Consider the following 17,124-nt stretch of genomic DNA (forward strand, 5'->3'; position numbering starts at 1 on the left):
TATCATTTCAATAGCATCTTCAACGGGGATTATAATCTGAATTGAAGCGGAAAGACCCGAGGCAATGAAGCTGTCAGCAGGCTAAGATTAAGGAATTAAAACAGCAGCACAACATTACAGGATTTGTTCTAGATGTATTAGAAAGAGCAGGCTAAACACACTGCAGCCTTCCACGGGTCGGGAATCTCATGAGTGCAGAGAAGGGCAAGAGCAAGGATTTCATCAGCATACATAAAACCAGAGAGCAGAGTGAGACAGAGCTACAAAACCCAGCCATGCAAAATATAAATCCTAACTGCAGACAGCAGTGAGTCACACAAGGTTTGGCTGAGGTAAATAAAAGCAGAAATGAAGTGGATTGAGGGGAGGACAGAGGTGAAAGGATGCTGAAAGCCAGCAGAGAGGAAACAAATGGCCCTTAATAACACTAAGGCTGGTAAAATGCGGAAGGCAGCCCAGCCTTGGACTGCCTGATGGACATGCAGGTCCCCAGCACTGTCCTCTCCTCCCCTCTCCCCTTTCCTTCCCCCTCCCATGTTCTTACACCCATCCCCAAACCAAAATTGACAGGAACTGCCTGCATGGGGCAGCTGAGCCATGAAAGGGGGGCACAAGCCATGCTATTGAGGTCCCAGGAGGCCACCACCAGATCTGTGCAGCTCTTCTCAGTGGGAAGCAGAAGCTCTCACATCAAAGAAGGAATCAAACTCCCACCAAAGGACCCATTAAAACAATCCATTTATTTCTGGCAAATTGCATGTGTCTCTTTCATTGGCTCTATCCCAGATCAGTCGTGGGGAGGAATTTCTCCCCTGCCTTAAAGATACCAAAGTTACGGGACGAAACACAAAGAAAAGCCAGGAGGGAATCCCTTGTGGGTAAAACACAGGAAAGATTGGGCAACTCAGACTCCATGCAGCCACCAGCTCTGCCCAGCACAAGCTGTGAAGATGCAGGTTGCACCACTCCACACTGCTCATTGCAGCACTTTCATTTCAGCTACATCATCCAAAGAGAATCTGAATCACTCCTGTACTGCAAACACACAGCCTGGTTGACAACTACAACAACCCGGGCCCGCAACAACACTGCCTGGTTAACAACGAGACTGCTCCTGAACCAGGCCATCTGACACAAAACTGTACCCAGCAGAACACTTCCCAGCACACACAAGGCCATGGAGCAGTGCTGAGCAGCCAGATCTAGGACACAGGAGATGGGAAGCTAATGACAGGCGGAGCTTGTTCTGCAGCACAGGTAGAGCATGGAATCACTTTTTGCCTCCTCCAATCCATTTCTACTGGGAGATTTACATACAAGTCCTCAAGTCTTTTTAAGAGTTATCCAGAGTCCCCTGGGTAAAAACAATCTGTTTCAAGAAAGAGGAAGTCCAGAGCTGCTCAGTGGTTCTTTTTGGTTGAGCCAAAACCAGAGAAACCCATCACAGCCGCCATCTCATCGTCCTCCTCAAATGTCAGGTCTTCCTCTGCCCGCCTCTTCTTTTCCCTCTGCTTCTCCTTCTTGTAGGCTTTGGCCTTTTCCTCCTGCAATAAGGGACAGAACAGCAGAAGAATCTGAACCTCCTGAGCTGTTTTGAGACACTGGGCACTGCATAGGTAACCCGACTCCTACCAACAGCAACCACATTGTGTCAGAGGAAACAAAATAGCCAGAAATCCTGGCTGGCAGGCACTGAGGAGGAGGTTTCCACTGTTTCCAGAGCACCTCACCTACTGCACTCTACTGCGCTCTGGGGAGAACCCCCTGCAGTCCTGCATCTAGTTCTGGGGCAACAGCACAAGAGGGTGCACAAGTGGAGCTGTTGGAGTGAGTCCAGAGGAGGCCACAGAAATGCTGCGAGGGCTGGAGCAGCTCTGCTCTGGAGCCAGGCTGAGAGAGCTGGGCTGGGTCAGCTGCAGAAGAGAAGGCTCCTGAAGGGGAGACCTTAGAGCAGCTCCAGTGCCTAAAGGGGCTACAGGAAACCTGGAGAGGAGCTTTGGACAAGGGCCTGTAGGGACAGGACAAGGGGAATGGCTTTAACCTGCCAGAGGGGAGACTGAGATGAGCTCTTAGGCAGAAGCTCTTCCCTGTGAGGGTGCTGAGGCGCTGGCACAGGGTGCCCAGAGAAGCTGTGGCTGCCCCATGCCTGGCAGTGCTCAAGGCCAGGTTGGACACAGGGACTTGGAGCAAGCTGCTCTAGTGGAAGGTGTCCCTGCCCATGGAAGGGGCTGGAACTGGGTGAGCTTTAAGGTCCTTTCCAACCCAAACCATTCTATGATTCTATGAAGTTTTGCCTGTAATCAATGCTGAGGCACAAAGCTGCTTTTAGGCCTTTCCCTTGTCTGATGCCCCATCCCAGTGACTGCTGCTGAATGCTGCTGCCTGTTGGCTCTCAGCCTGGCAGAGTGACAGCTGCTCACTGGAACAGAAGCTGAAGCTTTGAGCAGCTTTGGGGGGTTTTGGCATCAGAGAGTTTGCTGTGCTCTAATCAAAGTGTTTTGCTCTGCAAGGATCACAAGCCCTGGACCAGTGCCAGGCCTGTACTGGGCAACGAGAACTATGGCTGCAGCTCCCAACTTAGCAACTGCTCCTGCTGCTCCCATCACCATCCGCTGCATCACAGAGACTGCAGACAGCTGTGCCCTGAAGAAAGCTACACCAAAAGCTGCTGCTGATTTCTTTGGTGCCATACAGTGAGTGGCAGCAGCTTTTCAACCAGCAGCACCTCCTGTAAAGCCCACCCCACAACCCATCAGGCTCAGGAGGACCAAAGCCTGCTCGAGAGCAGAGCACAGGGCTGCTCCATGTGCCCCCCAGCAGAGCACCCCGTCATGAACCAAACTCTGGGAGATGCAAACAGGCAGTGACTTTTAACATCTGACTGCTGATGGAGGAGAAGCATCCATAGAAGCTTCCCAATTGTCAGAACTTTATCAGGCTTTCAAATAAACGTGATCTTCATGTCAGGGAGCTGACACCTAAGCCCAGGCTGGAGAAGAATCTGCTGTCTTCTACTGCCTCCACATACATCTCACACCACAAAGACCTTCCACACTTGGGGAGACCACACAGAAGCAATGTGCCATGTAAAGAGGGATCCCAGCAATCCTAAATACCATGGAAGATACGGGACAAAGACATGGATCTGCTTATCAGAGCACACAAATTCAAACACAAATAACGGGAGACAAAACGGGTGCGTTGTCACGCTTGTGCTGCTTGAAACCTGAAACACCAAAAGTTATCCTCACAGATAGAAGGGAAATGGGTTTCCAAGGACGGAAAGCAGAAGGCCACTCAAAGCAGCAGCTGAGAGGGCCATGCTACAAAGAACAAGGCTTCTGTGGAACAAGGGCAGAAACGGGTTGATTTCCTCACAAAACATGTTTCAGGGAGGCTTTGCTTCATCAGTCGCTGCCCAGACTTAAGACTTACCTCCTCACGGAGCTCCTTCATCCTCTCCTCAAAGTCATAGTCCTTCTGCTTCTCCTCCATCTTCTTCTTGTTCACCTCAAAACGTTTCTTCACCTGGTCCAGTGTGGAGCGCTCCACCCGCATGGACATGCCCAGATTTCTCTGGTCTAGAAAACAGGGGCGGAACCAGTCACATTGAGCAGTACTCACAGCCTTGGATGGTCTGCACATAATCCCCTTCCCTGATCCCAATCTAAATATCTCAGCACAACAGCCTCTTGCTGCCTGTCATAGAATCCCAGATTCATTTGGGTTGGAAGGGACCTTAAAGCTCAGCCAGTTCCAACCCCCTGCCATGGGCAGGGACACCTTCCACTAGAGCAGCTTGCTCCAAGCCCTGTCCAACCTGGCCTTGAACACTGCCAGGGATGGGGCAGCCACAGCTTCTCTGGGCACCCTGTGCCAGCACCTCAGCACCCCTTACATCACATCACCAATCTGTACACTACTTGTAACAGGAAGGGGAACACAGCCTGTTCTTTCAAGGTTCCCTTTTAGGATGCTCCCCACCATATTGGTGTTCCAGCACTTCAGGAAATTTAGTCTTGGGCCAGTGGCAAACCCCAGGGCCGAAGTGTTGAAAAGGGAGCCAGAATAAAACTGACAGGCTGGCACCTTACAGCAGTGCTAAACAAGGCATCAGTGGCGCTGCTAAACAAGGCATCAGTAGCACTGCTAAACAAGGCATCAGTAGCACTGCTAAACAAGGCATCAGTAGCACTGCTAAACAAGGCATCAGTAGCACTGCTAAACAAGGCATCAGTAGCACTGCTAAACAAGGCATCAGTAGCACTGCTAAACAAGGCATCAGTAGCACTGCTAAACAAGGCATCAGTAGCACTGCTAAACAAGGCATCAGTAGCACTGCTAAACAAGGCATCAGTAGCACTGCTAAACAAGGCATCAGTAGCACTCAGGTATCCTGATTACACAGCACAGGGCTGGGCCCAGCTCTGTGGTCAAACTGCCCCACTCCTGTCTCCGCTCATCTGCAAACCATAGCCTCCAGCCTGGTGAACTCTGATCCCTACCTAGACCTCAAGGACCAGCTAGTTTTGAGCTTTGTATTCATGTTCTACAAAGAGAAGCTTTCCATTCAGAACCCAGGCTAGTCCCATGCCTTTTATCTAGATAAGAATTTCTTTGAAGTTTAGGAGCTGTAAAAAAGCCTCTCTCCAGATTTTCAGAAGAGCCATCAGGATTTGCTGACCCTGAGCCTTTCACAGCTCACTCTGTGGGGAAGATACAGCCACTGGACAGAGTAAACTGATGTCTGCTCTTTCTGGGCTTCTTCCATTAAGACGGCCCAGCACCCTGAAAGGTGCCAGGAGATAAAGACAGCACCTGCACAGCTCTCATGAGCAAGAACTGCCCACATCCTGTTCTCCAGAGCACACTTTGATCCATGTCTAACTGTTTAGCCCTCAGACATGATAGGCACAGCCCAGTGTGTTGCTGCAGCCCTCCAAGAAGACAGGAAAATGATCCTTACGTTTTTTGCCATTGATGTGATCCAAGAAGTTAATGGAATCTTTCACCACGCAGTCACATACGTTACAGTAATACCTGGCAGGACAAAGAGAAAAAATTAACTCCAAAGCATGAGACAAACCTCATCTGACAAAGAAACTCTTAGAGATAATCTACAGTGTGAAGCCTGATTGTCACTTGGGATGTGGGTCCTTTCTCCAGGGCAAGAGGGAAGCTACTTCCAGTACAGAGAGCCCCAGTGAAGACAGATGTGTACAACCATTGTACAACTGAAGACAGATGTGAAAGAGCTGCCTCGTTTAACCCTGGAGGTACTGACCCTTATGGTGATACCACTCTGACAGATGACAGAAATCAAATGATGAGCTGATGTGTAACCCAAAGCCATGGCATCTTCACCTTCTAGTTAGGGCCCGCACTTCCACCCCTGGACGCTGTTTGGGACTCTGCATCTCCCTGGCACTGCTGGCTATTGGGCTGTGACAGTGACACACTGACAGTCTTGCTCTTGAGATGGCACAAACCCAATGCATTCTCTTCAAGCTCTTGGTGGCTCAGGGTAAGCTAAGAACCCCTTCAGCCTTCAGCCAAACACCATTTCGAAGGACAGGTATCTGGGTGTTTCTCCCATTCCAAGTGCATAGATATTGCAATCAGAAACACAAATCTCACTGCAAGCAGGCCTCCTGGCTAAAGAAACCCACGCAACAGCAGAGATCTGCCTCAGTTGTTTCTACAAGTGGGTAACATGAAGTAATATAGAATCACAGAGTGGTTTAGGTTGGAAAGGACGTTAAAGCTCATCCAGTTCCAACCCCTGCCACAGGCAGGGACACCTTCCACTAGAGCAGTTTGCCCCAAGCCCCATTCAACCTGGCCTTGAACGCTGCCAGGGATGGGGCAGCCACAGCTTCTCTGGGCACCCTGTGCCAGCGCCTCAACACCCTCACAGGGAACAGCTTCTGCCTAAGAGTTAATCTCAATCTCCCCTCTGGCAGGTTAAAGCCATTCCCCTTGTCCTGTCCCTACAAGCCCTCGTCCAAAGCCCCTCTCCAGGTTTCCTGTAGCCCCTTTAGGCACTGGAGCTGCTCTAAGGTCTCCCCTTCAGGAGCATTCTCTTTTCGAGGCTGAACCAGCACAGCTCTCTCAGCCTGGCTCCAGAGCAGAGCTGCTCCAGCCCTCGCAGCATCTCCATGGCCTCCTCTGGCCTCACTCCAACAGCTCCACATCCCTCTTGTGTTATTGCCCTCAGAGCTGGATGCAGGACTGCAGAGGGTGCTCAGCCTGCTGCATGCCTTCCATACATTAACCCGGCAGACCCAGTTTAGGTGTGAAAACACAGGAGGAAATCAGGACCTGATGCAGAAGAAGGGCTCCCTGCTGCATCACAGCCCCTGGGCTCACCAGCACAGCTCTGAGGATCCAAGAGAAAGACCACCTAAAAGAAAACCTACCCTCCCATCTCTGACTGAGGGGTGGTTTTGGTGATGACAATGGTTTTCCCCAGCTTCGATTCCAGGTCCACTTTGTAGTCTCGGTGCCGCAGAAGTTCTCTTTTGACGGGCTGGGCTGGTTTGCCTAAAACACAAGCAAAAAGCCAAAGTGTTTCTCAGAAACGGCTAAGCCCAACATGCTGAGTTCACGTTGCCCTTGCTGAAAAGGGGGGCTGGAAACTACTTGATTCAGCCAGAAATTGCACTCTTTTCAAAACCAGTAAAGGATCATTTCCTCCTGACTAGTTCCTCGTTCTTATGAAACCAGGTATCTCTCAGGTATCTCCATCTCTGACTTGGGTCATATTCTGAGATCTTGTCTCCAGGAGCTGATTGCTACTCACCCTCCCCAAAGAACAGGCAGAGGCAAAGGTTCTCAGTAATTACTTTTGGCAAAACAATATATTCATTGGCAAGCACAAGAAAAAGGATTGGAGCAAGCCAGCCTTCAAGTGCTGCTACTTCTCCCTGGGATTCCATGGCTCTCCCCATCTTTCACTAAGGATTTGGGTGACTGGCTGCCAGCTGAGCAGAGCTGTCTGTACTCAGCAACACACTATTCACGGGAGCAGAGCTGCCCACACTCAGTAGCACACGACTCCCAAGAGCAGAGCTGCCTGCACTCAACTGCATGCTACACACCTGAGCAGACCTGCCCACGTTCAGCAGCCCATTACTCACATGAGCTGCCTGCACTCAGCACACACTATTCACCTGAGCAGAGCTGCCTGCACTCAGCAGCACACTACTCACATGAGCAGAGCTGCCTGCACTCAGCAGCACACTACTCACATGAGCAGAGCTGCCTGCACTCAGCAGCACACTACTCACATGAGCTGCCTGCACTCAGCAGCACACTACTCACATGAGCTGCCTGCACTCAGCAGCACACTACTCACATGAGCTGCCTGCACTCGGCAGCACACTGCTCACATGAGCTGCCTGCGCTTGGCGGCACACTGCTCACATGAGCTGCCTGCGCTCGGCGGCACACTGCTCACATGAGCTGCCTGCCCTCAGTGGCACACTGCTCACATGAGCTGCCTGCACTCAGCGCTCAGCAGCATACTGCTCACATGAGCTGCCTGTGCTCGGCAGCACACTGCTCACATGAACTGCCTGCGCTCGGCAGCACACTGCTCCCATGAGCTGCCTGCCCTCGGCAGCACACTGCTCCCATGAGCTGCCTGCCCTCGGCAGCACACTGCTCCCATGAGCTGCCTGCCCTCGGCAGCACACTGCTCCCATGAGCTGCCTGCCCTCGGCAGCACACTGCTCACCATCTTTCTTTTCTCTCTCTTCCGTGAGCCGCTTCTCTGCAAGTTTCTCGTACTCATCTTTGTCCCACTTTCGGCGGAAGTCCAGGTTCTTGGTCTGAGAAGGAAACAAAGTGTATTAATGATATTAAAGTTTGAGCACCTCTGAGGGGAGGCTGGGGAAAGAGGTGGCCGCTGAGGGCACAGCAGTCAACTGCGGGCACTACATTATGTCCCCATGTCCTCTGTTTTCACATACAGGAATTAAGGATGTAGCTTCAGAGGATAACACCCAGCCTGTCTGTAGCTACTTCTTCTAGAAGGATTTCAAAGCCCTGAGAAAAGTAATGAGTTTATGTTAACAGCTCCCGAGACGATCATTCAGGCTTTTGCTTTGAAAACCAGACACAAACAGCATCTCAACTGATTGATCCAAGGCCTCAGCAGTGCCCCTGACAAACATTACACATGCTGTTTCCTAAAGTCAATTAAACCCAAGCTGCAAATATCACATGAGAAAGGTGTGAAACACAACACAAGCTACAAAGGATTTGATTAAAAGCAGGAGTAGGGCAGGTGATGTGTGTCTACTCTCAGCAGTGTGTCTTAACATTACAGGAATCAAAGCACTGAGTTTGCTGTGAAATCGCAGGACCCAGTATCAGAGAGTCAGACTGGTTTGGGTTGGAAATGACCTTAAAGCTCACCCAGTTCCAACCCCCTGCCACAGGTAGGGACACCTTCCACTAGAGCAGCTTGCTCCAAGCCCTGTCCAAGCTGGCCTTGAACACTGCCAGGGATGGGGCAGCCACAGCTTCTCTGGGCACCTTGTGCCAGCACCTCAGCACCCTCACAGGGAAGAGCTTCTGCCTAAGAGCTCATCTCAGTCTCCCCTCTGGCAGGTTAAAGCCATTCCCCTGTCCTGTCCCTACAGGCCCTTGTCCAAAGCCCCTCTCCAGGTTTCCTGTAGCCCCTTTAGGCACTGGAGCTGCTCTAAGGTCTCCCCTTCAGGAGCCTTCTCTTCTGCAGCTGACCCAGCCCAGCTCTCTCAGCCTGGCTCCAGAGCAGAGCTGCTCCAGCCCTCACAGCATCTCCATGGCCTCCTCTAGCCTCGCTCCAACAGCTCCACATCCCTCTTGTGCTGTTGCCCCAGAGCTGGATCAGGACTGCAGGGGGTTCTCCTCAGAGCACAGCAGAGGGGCAGGATCCCCTCCCTGAGCTGCTGCTCACGCTCTGGGGGTGCAGACCAGCACACAGAGGGGTTCTGGGCTCAAATGCACACTGAAGCCACATCATGAGGAGCTTCTTGTTACCCACCACCCCAAATCCTTCTCCTCAGGGCTGCTCCATCCAGTCTACCCCAGCCTGTGTCTGTGCTTGGGTTCTGTGTGCTTGGGTATGGGTTTTTCAAGCAAACCAGAAAACGCTCTAAAAGCCCATCTGTGAAAGCAGGGCATGGAGGTACCGGGGAAGCCCCTGTACCAACTCCCAGTAAGCCATCCTGCTCCTGCAGTTTCACACTGCAGACATGCAGGGAAGGGAGCAACCGCCCCCCATGGCAGACTGGTCCTATGGCAGCTGTGCAGAGAACACTCACTGGCAGCCACAGCACAAGCTGTGTGAAGAGAAACTGGATTTGGGTGAAGCTGGCACTGACGAATACAAAGACTTCTCTTCGGGGGGGATTTTTACCCCAGTTATCAACACCAAGGACAGAAGGGACTGGATAGGAACCCCTCTTCCATTCACATCTACTCTCCCCAAACCAGCACAGCCTCTTCCCTGTGCCCAACCCGTCTACTTAGAACCCAGATACTTCACTCAGACCCTTCACTGCCTTGAGAAGACAGCTCTCACCTGGTTATAAAGCTGTGTTTCACTCAGCATGGCAGTGAGAGGCTCAGTTTGATATTAAGAAAAGGATGGATGTATCTGAAAACACCTCTGGGAAAGAAGGACCTCCCCCTCTAGCCTAATCAGAAACCCTATCACAATCCAGCGGGAATAAATCCCATTTGAAGCTACAGCAGCAGCACAGTCATTTAATGTTTTCTCCTCTGGCAATCCTTCAAATGGAACCAACAACTACTGATAGCAATGAAAACGCCTCAGGGAGGCATCAAAACAGTCTCATTTCTTCCCAGAGCTTCTTAAGCACTTTAAGCATGTCAGAGCAGGTTTTATTAACCCCCCGAGCAAGAGAAAGGAAAATATCACAGAGTGTAAATGAATGTTTGGGGGGGTTGTCCAGGCTCGAGCCTCTCCCACACAGCAGCACATTATCACATATCACAGCTGGCAGGAGGTGATTTACTCACTTGCTGCTACACTCTCCTGTTGTAATAAAAGGGAAGGAGTTTCTCAAGGCTCTTTGATCAATCTCTCTCATCCAGGCACAGGGAAAAAGAAATTAAACCCAACTGTGTAACAAGATCTCAGCGGGATATTATCTAAAGGAACTTTGCTTGATTGGCCTGGTGCAGGCAGGGGCGGCTGCAAGCCCTAAAATCTTCATTTAAGAGCTGCTTTGGGGGACAGAGAATATTTCCTACATAAGTAGGAACATTATAAAGCAGGAGTATCCCACAGCCTCTTCCCTCTGGAGATAAGAGACCAAGTAACATGCCTGGTATCAGCATCAAAGCCTGTAATATAACACAGGAGGCTTGAGCCTGGCTCAGTTTAACAGGAATAGAAACACCAGTAGCTGAGAATAAATCCTAGGCCTTGTCTTGCTCCCGGCTGATGTCCTGCTCTTGACTGCTCTCAGCACTGCAAGTGGCTTCAACTGAAGGACAGATCACCCCAGAAAGCAAGACAGCACAGTCCCAGCAGTGCTAACAGCTGTTGGGGGCATTATCGGAGTGTTTACACCAGCCTGGCTACACCAACAGCATCCATCTCACTCATCTCAACATCAAATCCTGCAGGATTCATAAAGGCAGAAAGACCTTGCTGCCACACTACACAAACCCCGCAACGCCAATAAAAGCAACCAGTTACACGGGAGCTACCAAAAACTCAAGGCACGGAAAAGGCAGTTTCTCTATCCAGGAAATTCGGCAGGGCAGCGAGAGGCAGCGGGACACAGGCAGTGGAGTGGGACAAGAAAAAAAAAGGAGGAGGGAGCTGCTTGCCCAGGCCCGGGAGGCCCCCGGCAGGACCTCCCGACGCCACCGGGTCAAACAGCGGCTCCCACGGCGGACGCCTGGCCCCAGGGAGAGGAAATCGAGCCGAGGCCCTGAAGGCACCGGGGCCTCTCCAGGGGCCCCAAACCTCCTCCCGCCCCACACAGCGGTGGGAACAGCAGGGCTGGGGCCTCTGCACAAGCCGCTGCCCGCCCCGCCGCGTCCCCACCCGAGGGGTCCCTCACCCCGCGGCCTGGCGCAGGCTCCGAGCACCTCCCGCCGGCAGCGGAGCAGCCCTTCCTGCCGCCTGCCCCTCCGGAGAGGCCCCAGCCGCCGCGGCCCTACCCTGGCCCAGGATGTACCGAGCAAAGGGGAAAGCACCGGGTTCGGCCCCACCACCAACACCTACCCCGCTGCCCGACGCCATGTTGAGGGTAGGGGCGACGAGGGACCGGAAACTGTCGTGCGGCAGCGGCCGGGTCGTAAAGCGAGGCAGCCCGCTCCAGTACTAAGTACTCGCCGTGCTGGCTTAGAGCGGTGTGAGTCAGGGCCGCTGAGAGATCACGTGGCTCCGCTGCTTCCGGTCTCCTCGGGACCGGCCATGCTGCGGCTGGTGCCGCTCGTCGCCGGGTGGCTGCTACCCGTGGGCCCCATCGCGCCCCGGGTCAGCCAGGTCCGGGCATGGCTGCTCGGGTACGGCGGGCTCCCGCCTTGGCGGGCGGCCGCGGGTTCGGCCGGTGGCGGGTGGCGCCCGGTTCTGAAGACACCCAAGGTAATCGTGGGGAGCGGGTCCTGCGGTTACCGGGAGTTGTTCTTCCTTGTCCCCGCCGCTGACGGCCGCTCTCCGTCCCTGGCCAGGGCACTCGCGACCACCCCCCTGCGCACACGGCGCTCCGTGACCGGCTGCTCGCCGCCGTGGTGACCTGCTTCAAGCGGCACGGCGCGGCCGCCATCGACACCCCCGTGCTAGAGCTGCGGGTGAGGCGGCTGCGGGAACCCCTTTTGCTTCTCGGGAACCCGGCTGTGGGGTCCCCTCTTGTAGCACTGAGGAACACCCTGCTTCCCCGGGGCTGAGAGGGCAAATTCGGGCAGCGTGGGGAGATCCCCCCCTTTTCGGACATACTGGGCGGGGGGCAGCCGTGACAGACTCTCTGGGGTCACTACTGGGGAACGGGGAATGCGGATGAGGGCCCACTTGTGCCCCAGGTCAGAGGGAGCTGAAGGCAGGGATGTCCTCCCCAATCTCTGCTTGAGCTGTGGAGCATGGGGAACCGGGTTCTGGGTCTGTCTCCCATCCTGGTCCCTTACCACCCCCTTGCCTCCCTACAGGAGACGCTGATGGGGAAGTACGGGGAGGAAGCGAAGCTCATCTATGAGCTGCAGGACCAGGGAGGGGAGCTGCTGGCCCTGCGCTACGACCTGACTGTATCCTGCTCTCTGCACCTTGTTCTCACCGGGGGGGGGGGTGGCACCCTGGGGCTGCTGCCACCCTGGGGCTGCTGCCACCCTGGTGTTCTTGGGTTGCCCTTGCCCTGCCCACAGGTCCCAGCAGGGTGACACAAACCTCCTTTTCCTCCTGTCCTGCCCAACCTACCTGCCCAGTGCCTCAGCAGTGGTTCTGAGGGAGCAGCAGGGTTTGCTGCTGGGATATCCCCAGTGCCTTCCCTACCTTCACCAAAAAGCATTGTGTCTGTGCTGTACCTTGAGTTCTCTCTGAGGCAAGAGGACTGATCAGCTCTGGGGCAACAGCACAAGAGGGACTTGGAGCTGTTGGAACGAATCCAGAGGAGGCCAAGAAGATGCTGTGAGGGCTGGAGCAGCTCTGCTCTGGAGCCAGGCTGAGAGACCTGGGCTGGGTCAGCTGCAGAAGAGAAGGCTCCTGAAGGGCAGACCTTAGAGCAGCTCCAGTGCCTAAAGGGGCTGCAGGAAACCTGGAGAGGGGCTTTGGACAAGGGCCTGTAGGGACAGGCCAAGGGGAATGGCTTTAATCTGCGAGAGGGGAGACTGAGATGAGCTCTTAGGCAGAAGCTCTTCCCTGTGAGAGTGCTGAAGCGCTGGCACAGGGTGCCCAGAGAAGCTGTGGCTGCCCCATCCCTGGTAGTGTTCAAGGCCAGGTTGGATGAGGCTTGGAGCAAGCTGCTCTAGTGGAAGGTGTCCCATGGCAGGGGATTGGAAGTGGATGAGCTTTAAGGTCCCTTCCAGGGCAAACCAGTCTGTGATTCTGTGAGGTGACTTACCAAAGGTCTGTGTCTGCAAGGTGTTCACATGCTGTGGTTCAGAAGAAGGTCAGTGGAGTTGTCCTGGTGTTGGAGGAGCTCAGCATGGTTCATCATCTCATCATTAGCCCAGGCTGATGAACTACTTGGAGAGCAGAGAGCAGCTGCAAAGGGGAGATGAGTAACTTTAAGGTTCAGCTTTCTGCAGTTCAAGGGATCATCTCATTCTTGTCCTTAACTCCTTAGCCCCCCAGGTGCCCTTTGCTCGCTATCTGGCAATGAACAAGATCACCAACATGAAGCGCTACCACATTGCCAAGGTCTACAGGAGAGACAACCCAGCCACCACTCGGGGCCGCTACCGGGAGTTCTACCAGTGCGTGAGTGTTGTAGTGGTCACTGCTCAGGAAGTTCTGGTGTGGGTTTTGGCTCACCATCAGCAGCTGTGGGATGTAGTTTGCAGAGCCAAAGCACCTCAGCTGTGCCAGGAGCCTCTGCTGCTTCTTCTGCCCCCAGGACTTTGACATTGCTGGGCAGTTTGACCCCATGATTCCTGATGCCGAGTGCCTGAAAATCGTGCATGAGATCCTGAGTGACCTGCAGCTCGGGGACTTCCTCATCAAGGCGAGCTCAAAGCCGAGGGCTTTCCATACCTCTGGGCCTTCTCTTCCCAGGGGATTGAAAAGGCAACAGGGAACACCCAGTGGCTGCAGTTTCCTGTAGCTCTGGGACAGGAAGGAATGGTGGTGGATCTCCTGGAGCTGAGTGTCCCTCTCCCATTCCAGGTCAATGACAGGAGGATTTTGAATGGGATTTTTGCTGTCTGTGGCATCCCAGAGAGCAAGTTTATAACAACGTGTTGTACTGTGGACAAGCTGGACAAGGTGAGAGCTGGGCTCACAGGGTGCATGTCTTGGGCTAGGCAGTGTCAGGGCAGGTTTTATCATGCAGAAGCTCACAGCAGCTCAGCTGTTGGTGTCTCTGAAGGATTTGGGGAACTCTTGGGCATCACTGAGAAAAACTTGGTGTCCCAGTGGTTTCTGTTAGCAGTTCCTGTGGGAGATGTGGATCAGAGAGCTGACTGCTGGCCTGCTGGCCTGACTGCTGTTCTGCATGTGTGGTGAATACATAGGCTGGTGGAGACTGACTGATGAGAGCCTGCAGGAATGGCTGTTCTCTCCCTTCACAGGTGCCATGGGAAGAAGTGAGGAGCGAGATGGTGGGGGAGAAGGGGCTCTCCCCTGAGGCTGCGGATCACATCGGGGAGTACGTCCAGCTTCACGGTGAGCACTGGGGGGTCAAGCCCTTGGCTTTGCTCCTCCAGGCAAGGCAGGGAGGGCTGGGGACACAGGGGTGCTGTTAACCTTGTTAACAGAGTCTCATTGCCACAGGTGGCCTGGAGCTGATCGAGCAGCTGCTCCAGGACCCAAAGCTGTCCCAGAACAAGCTGGCCAAGGAGGGGCTGGGGGACATGAAGCTGCTCTTTGAGTACCTGACCCTGTTTGGCATCACAGGAAAGGTGAGGAGGGGCAGGGGCGGGAGGGGCACAGCCCAGCCCCCCTGAGTGCAGGCAGTGATGGGGTTTCCCTTGTGCCCTGCAGATCTCCTTTGACCTGAGCCTGGCGCGGGGCCTGGACTATTACACAGGGGTGATCTTCGAGGCTGTGCTGCTGCAGCAGGAGAATGAGCACGTGGAGGAGCCCGTGAGCGTCGGGAGCGTGGCTGGAGGCGGCCGCTACGATGGGCTGGTGGGGATGTTTGATCCCAAGGGACGGAAGGTGCCCTGCGTGGGGGTCAGCATTGGGATAGAGCGGATCTTCTCCATTCTGGAGCAGAGAATGAAGGTTGGTGCTGCAGCAGTGCCTGGAGGAAGGCTCTAGGAAGCCAGCTCTTGTTTATTATGGAGCTTTACAGCTCAACTGTGTTCAAGAGGAAAGTATTTTAGGGGCCAGGGTGGCTCATCTCATGCCTGAATGTCTATGCACAGAAGATAGAGCCCTGTTCTGCAGCCCAGTAGGATGCAGGTGTGGGCTGCATTTCATAGCAGATGCCCTGGAAGCATGAGAGATGAGCCCTGAGCTCTGGTCCTGGCTCCAAACTTTGTGCTCCAGTCACTTTGCTCTTGTCTCTTGCCTGTGAACTTTTCTGTCCTGGGGATTATGAGGAATTCAGTAGCAGCTGTAGCACTCTTTAATGAGCCCCAAATTCATCACTATGTGTTCAGTTCTGAGTTGTGATTCACAGCAAATGAAGCTGGGGCAATGTGTTTGTGCCTGAAGAATCAAAGGCAACATTAGAAAGCTGGCCAGGTCCCTTCTGGGAGGGAGGGAGGAAAACCAAAGTCCCACAGGAACAGCAGCACCTGATTGAAATAGTGTATCATGATGCAGCTTCTCTGGGGGACTCATTAAATGTGCCCAGGTTGCTTTACCTGTGTGCTCTCTTTGCTGTGGAAGGTCAGCCTAGCTTAGTAACATCCACCGAGTGGTGATGGTTGGCTTTTACTTGTTTTGGGGAGCTAAGTCAGAGTCTGAAATAAGGTGAGATGAGCTTCTGTTGTGAGCTGTAGGTTCCCTTGGAACCAGTCACTGCCACGAGTGTCTGTTCCTGCAGGCTTCCGGGGAGAAGGTTCGAACAACAGAGACACAAGTGCTGGTGGCTACACCTCACAAACACTTACTTGCTGCAAGACTGAAGCTCATCTCTGAGCTGTGGGGTGCAGGGATCAAGGTAAAGTAAGGACTTGGGCTTGGCACTGGTATGGGTGAGAGAGGGAGAGCCTGAAGGGAGCTGTAGCACAGCAAGATCAACTCCATTAGTTGTGTCTTTTCAAGATCTCTGTCTGAGATCTAGGAGGTAGGAACTGCTGAGAGCACTAAAGGCAACTGCTTGCTGCAGGTGTTGATGCTGGCTGTTTTGCTCCCAAAACCCGTCAGAGGAAATTCTGTGTTAATGATCACCTTTTCCGCTTTGTGCTAGGCAGAGATGCTGTACAAGAAGGATCCTAAACTGCTGAAGCAGCTGCGGTATTGTGAGGACACGGGAATCCCCCTTGCTGCCATTGTAGGGGAGCGGGAGCTGACAGATGGAGTCGTCAAGCTGCGAGATGTTGCAACAAGAGTGGAGGTGAGAATGCCTTTTTTTATACCTGCTTCCAAAAGTGCTTCCAAAATGCAGAGGTTGCTGAAGGGCTCTGTGTTTTCCCTCGGTGATGTTACCTTGGGGAGCTGCAGCACAGATCTGTTGGGTGACTACTCCAGAAAACTGGTCACAAACTGCTTTGGTCACAGCAAGTCTTTGGGGCCAGATTAAACCGTGCTCTGCTCAAGGGTCCATTGCTGCTACCTCCTCCTCCCCCTTTGCTTTTTAGGTTGATATCCAAAGAGAAAAGCTTGTTGATGAGATCAGAAGAAGGCTGGAGCCTTAGGACTCTTCAGGTCAGAGCTGCTTGCCTGAGCTGCTGTACAACTGGAACCCTCAGCACCCTTAGCACTTACTTCCTGCTGAAGACTGGTCGATATTTACCATCCTAAGCCTCACCTGCCTGGGCTAATGCAGTGTCAACATGGGCTGTCTGCTTGGAAAGGAGCAAGTGGGCTTTAAAGGTTACAGACAGTGCAGTCGCCAGCTTAACCTTGTGGTTAACCGCTCTGAAAGATGCGTCAAGACTGGGGGTTCCTGCTGTTGCCGTGCCTGTGACTGCAGTGACGGTGGTGCCAGGGGCACAGATGGATGTGGTGCAGCTGCAGCAGGATGGGGCTGAGCTCTGCACTGCGTGTGGGGTTGTGGTGCAGTGCGAGCACGGAGGCTCAGGATACAGGGAGCGGGTGGCTGTGGAAGCCACCTCCTGCCCACTGAGGGCTGCAGCGGCCAGCCCCGACCTGTGGGGAGCACAGACTCGGGGCGGGACTCGGCCTGGCGCTGGGGCAGGCTCCGGCCGGGGTCGGGCGTGCTGGAGCCCTGTGTTTTATACATTAAACCTGACCCAAACCGCAGCCGCTCCAGAGTGGTTCCTGAGGCGCGGCCCCGCTGCTATGGCAACGCGCGGGCGCGGCACTGCGCGGGC

The 17,124-nt window shown here is 53.8% G+C and overlaps 2 protein-coding genes across 3 annotated transcripts; one reads left to right on the forward strand and one right to left on the reverse strand.

Moving 5' to 3' along the window:
* Positions 1-721: 721 nt before the first annotated feature.
* Positions 722-11,380, reverse strand: ZMAT2 (zinc finger matrin-type 2). Its single transcript, XM_061456548.1, has 6 exons — positions 11,252-11,380; positions 7,739-7,832; positions 6,420-6,543; positions 4,967-5,040; positions 3,436-3,581; positions 722-1,544 (listed from the first exon to the last, which is right to left on the reverse strand). Exons 1-6 carry the CDS (start codon positions 11,267-11,269, stop codon positions 1,401-1,403), a joined length of 600 nt encoding a protein of 199 aa, XP_061312532.1. The 5' UTR covers positions 11,270-11,380; the 3' UTR covers positions 722-1,400.
* A 48-nt stretch (positions 11,381-11,428) lies between these two features.
* LOC133270918 (histidine--tRNA ligase, cytoplasmic-like) lies at positions 11,429-17,014 on the forward strand. 2 transcript variants are annotated; one of them, XR_009743961.1, is made up of 12 exons: positions 11,429-11,614; positions 11,701-11,820; positions 12,172-12,267; positions 13,313-13,438; positions 13,575-13,682; positions 13,844-13,942; positions 14,248-14,341; positions 14,450-14,577; positions 14,660-14,902; positions 15,672-15,788; positions 16,042-16,184; positions 16,429-17,014. XR_009743961.1 is itself a non-coding variant. In XM_061456535.1 (12 exons), exons 1-12 carry the CDS (start codon positions 11,444-11,446, stop codon positions 16,483-16,485), a joined length of 1,506 nt encoding a protein of 501 aa, XP_061312519.1. In that variant the 5' UTR covers positions 11,429-11,443; the 3' UTR covers positions 16,486-17,009. The 2 variants fall into 2 exon arrangements, 1 of the variants encoding a protein (XP_061312519.1); XM_061456535.1 differs by having other exon boundaries at positions 16,038-16,184; positions 16,429-17,009.
* The last annotated feature ends 110 nt before the right edge of the window (positions 17,015-17,124 follow it).

Source organism: Pezoporus flaviventris, unplaced genomic scaffold, assembly GCF_033815535.1.
Source record: "Pezoporus flaviventris isolate CSIRO_AGI_PZ_B2104156 unplaced genomic scaffold, CSIRO_AGI_Pfla_v1 ptg000023l, whole genome shotgun sequence".
NCBI classification, from domain to species: domain Eukaryota; kingdom Metazoa; phylum Chordata; class Aves; order Psittaciformes; family Psittacidae; genus Pezoporus; species Pezoporus flaviventris.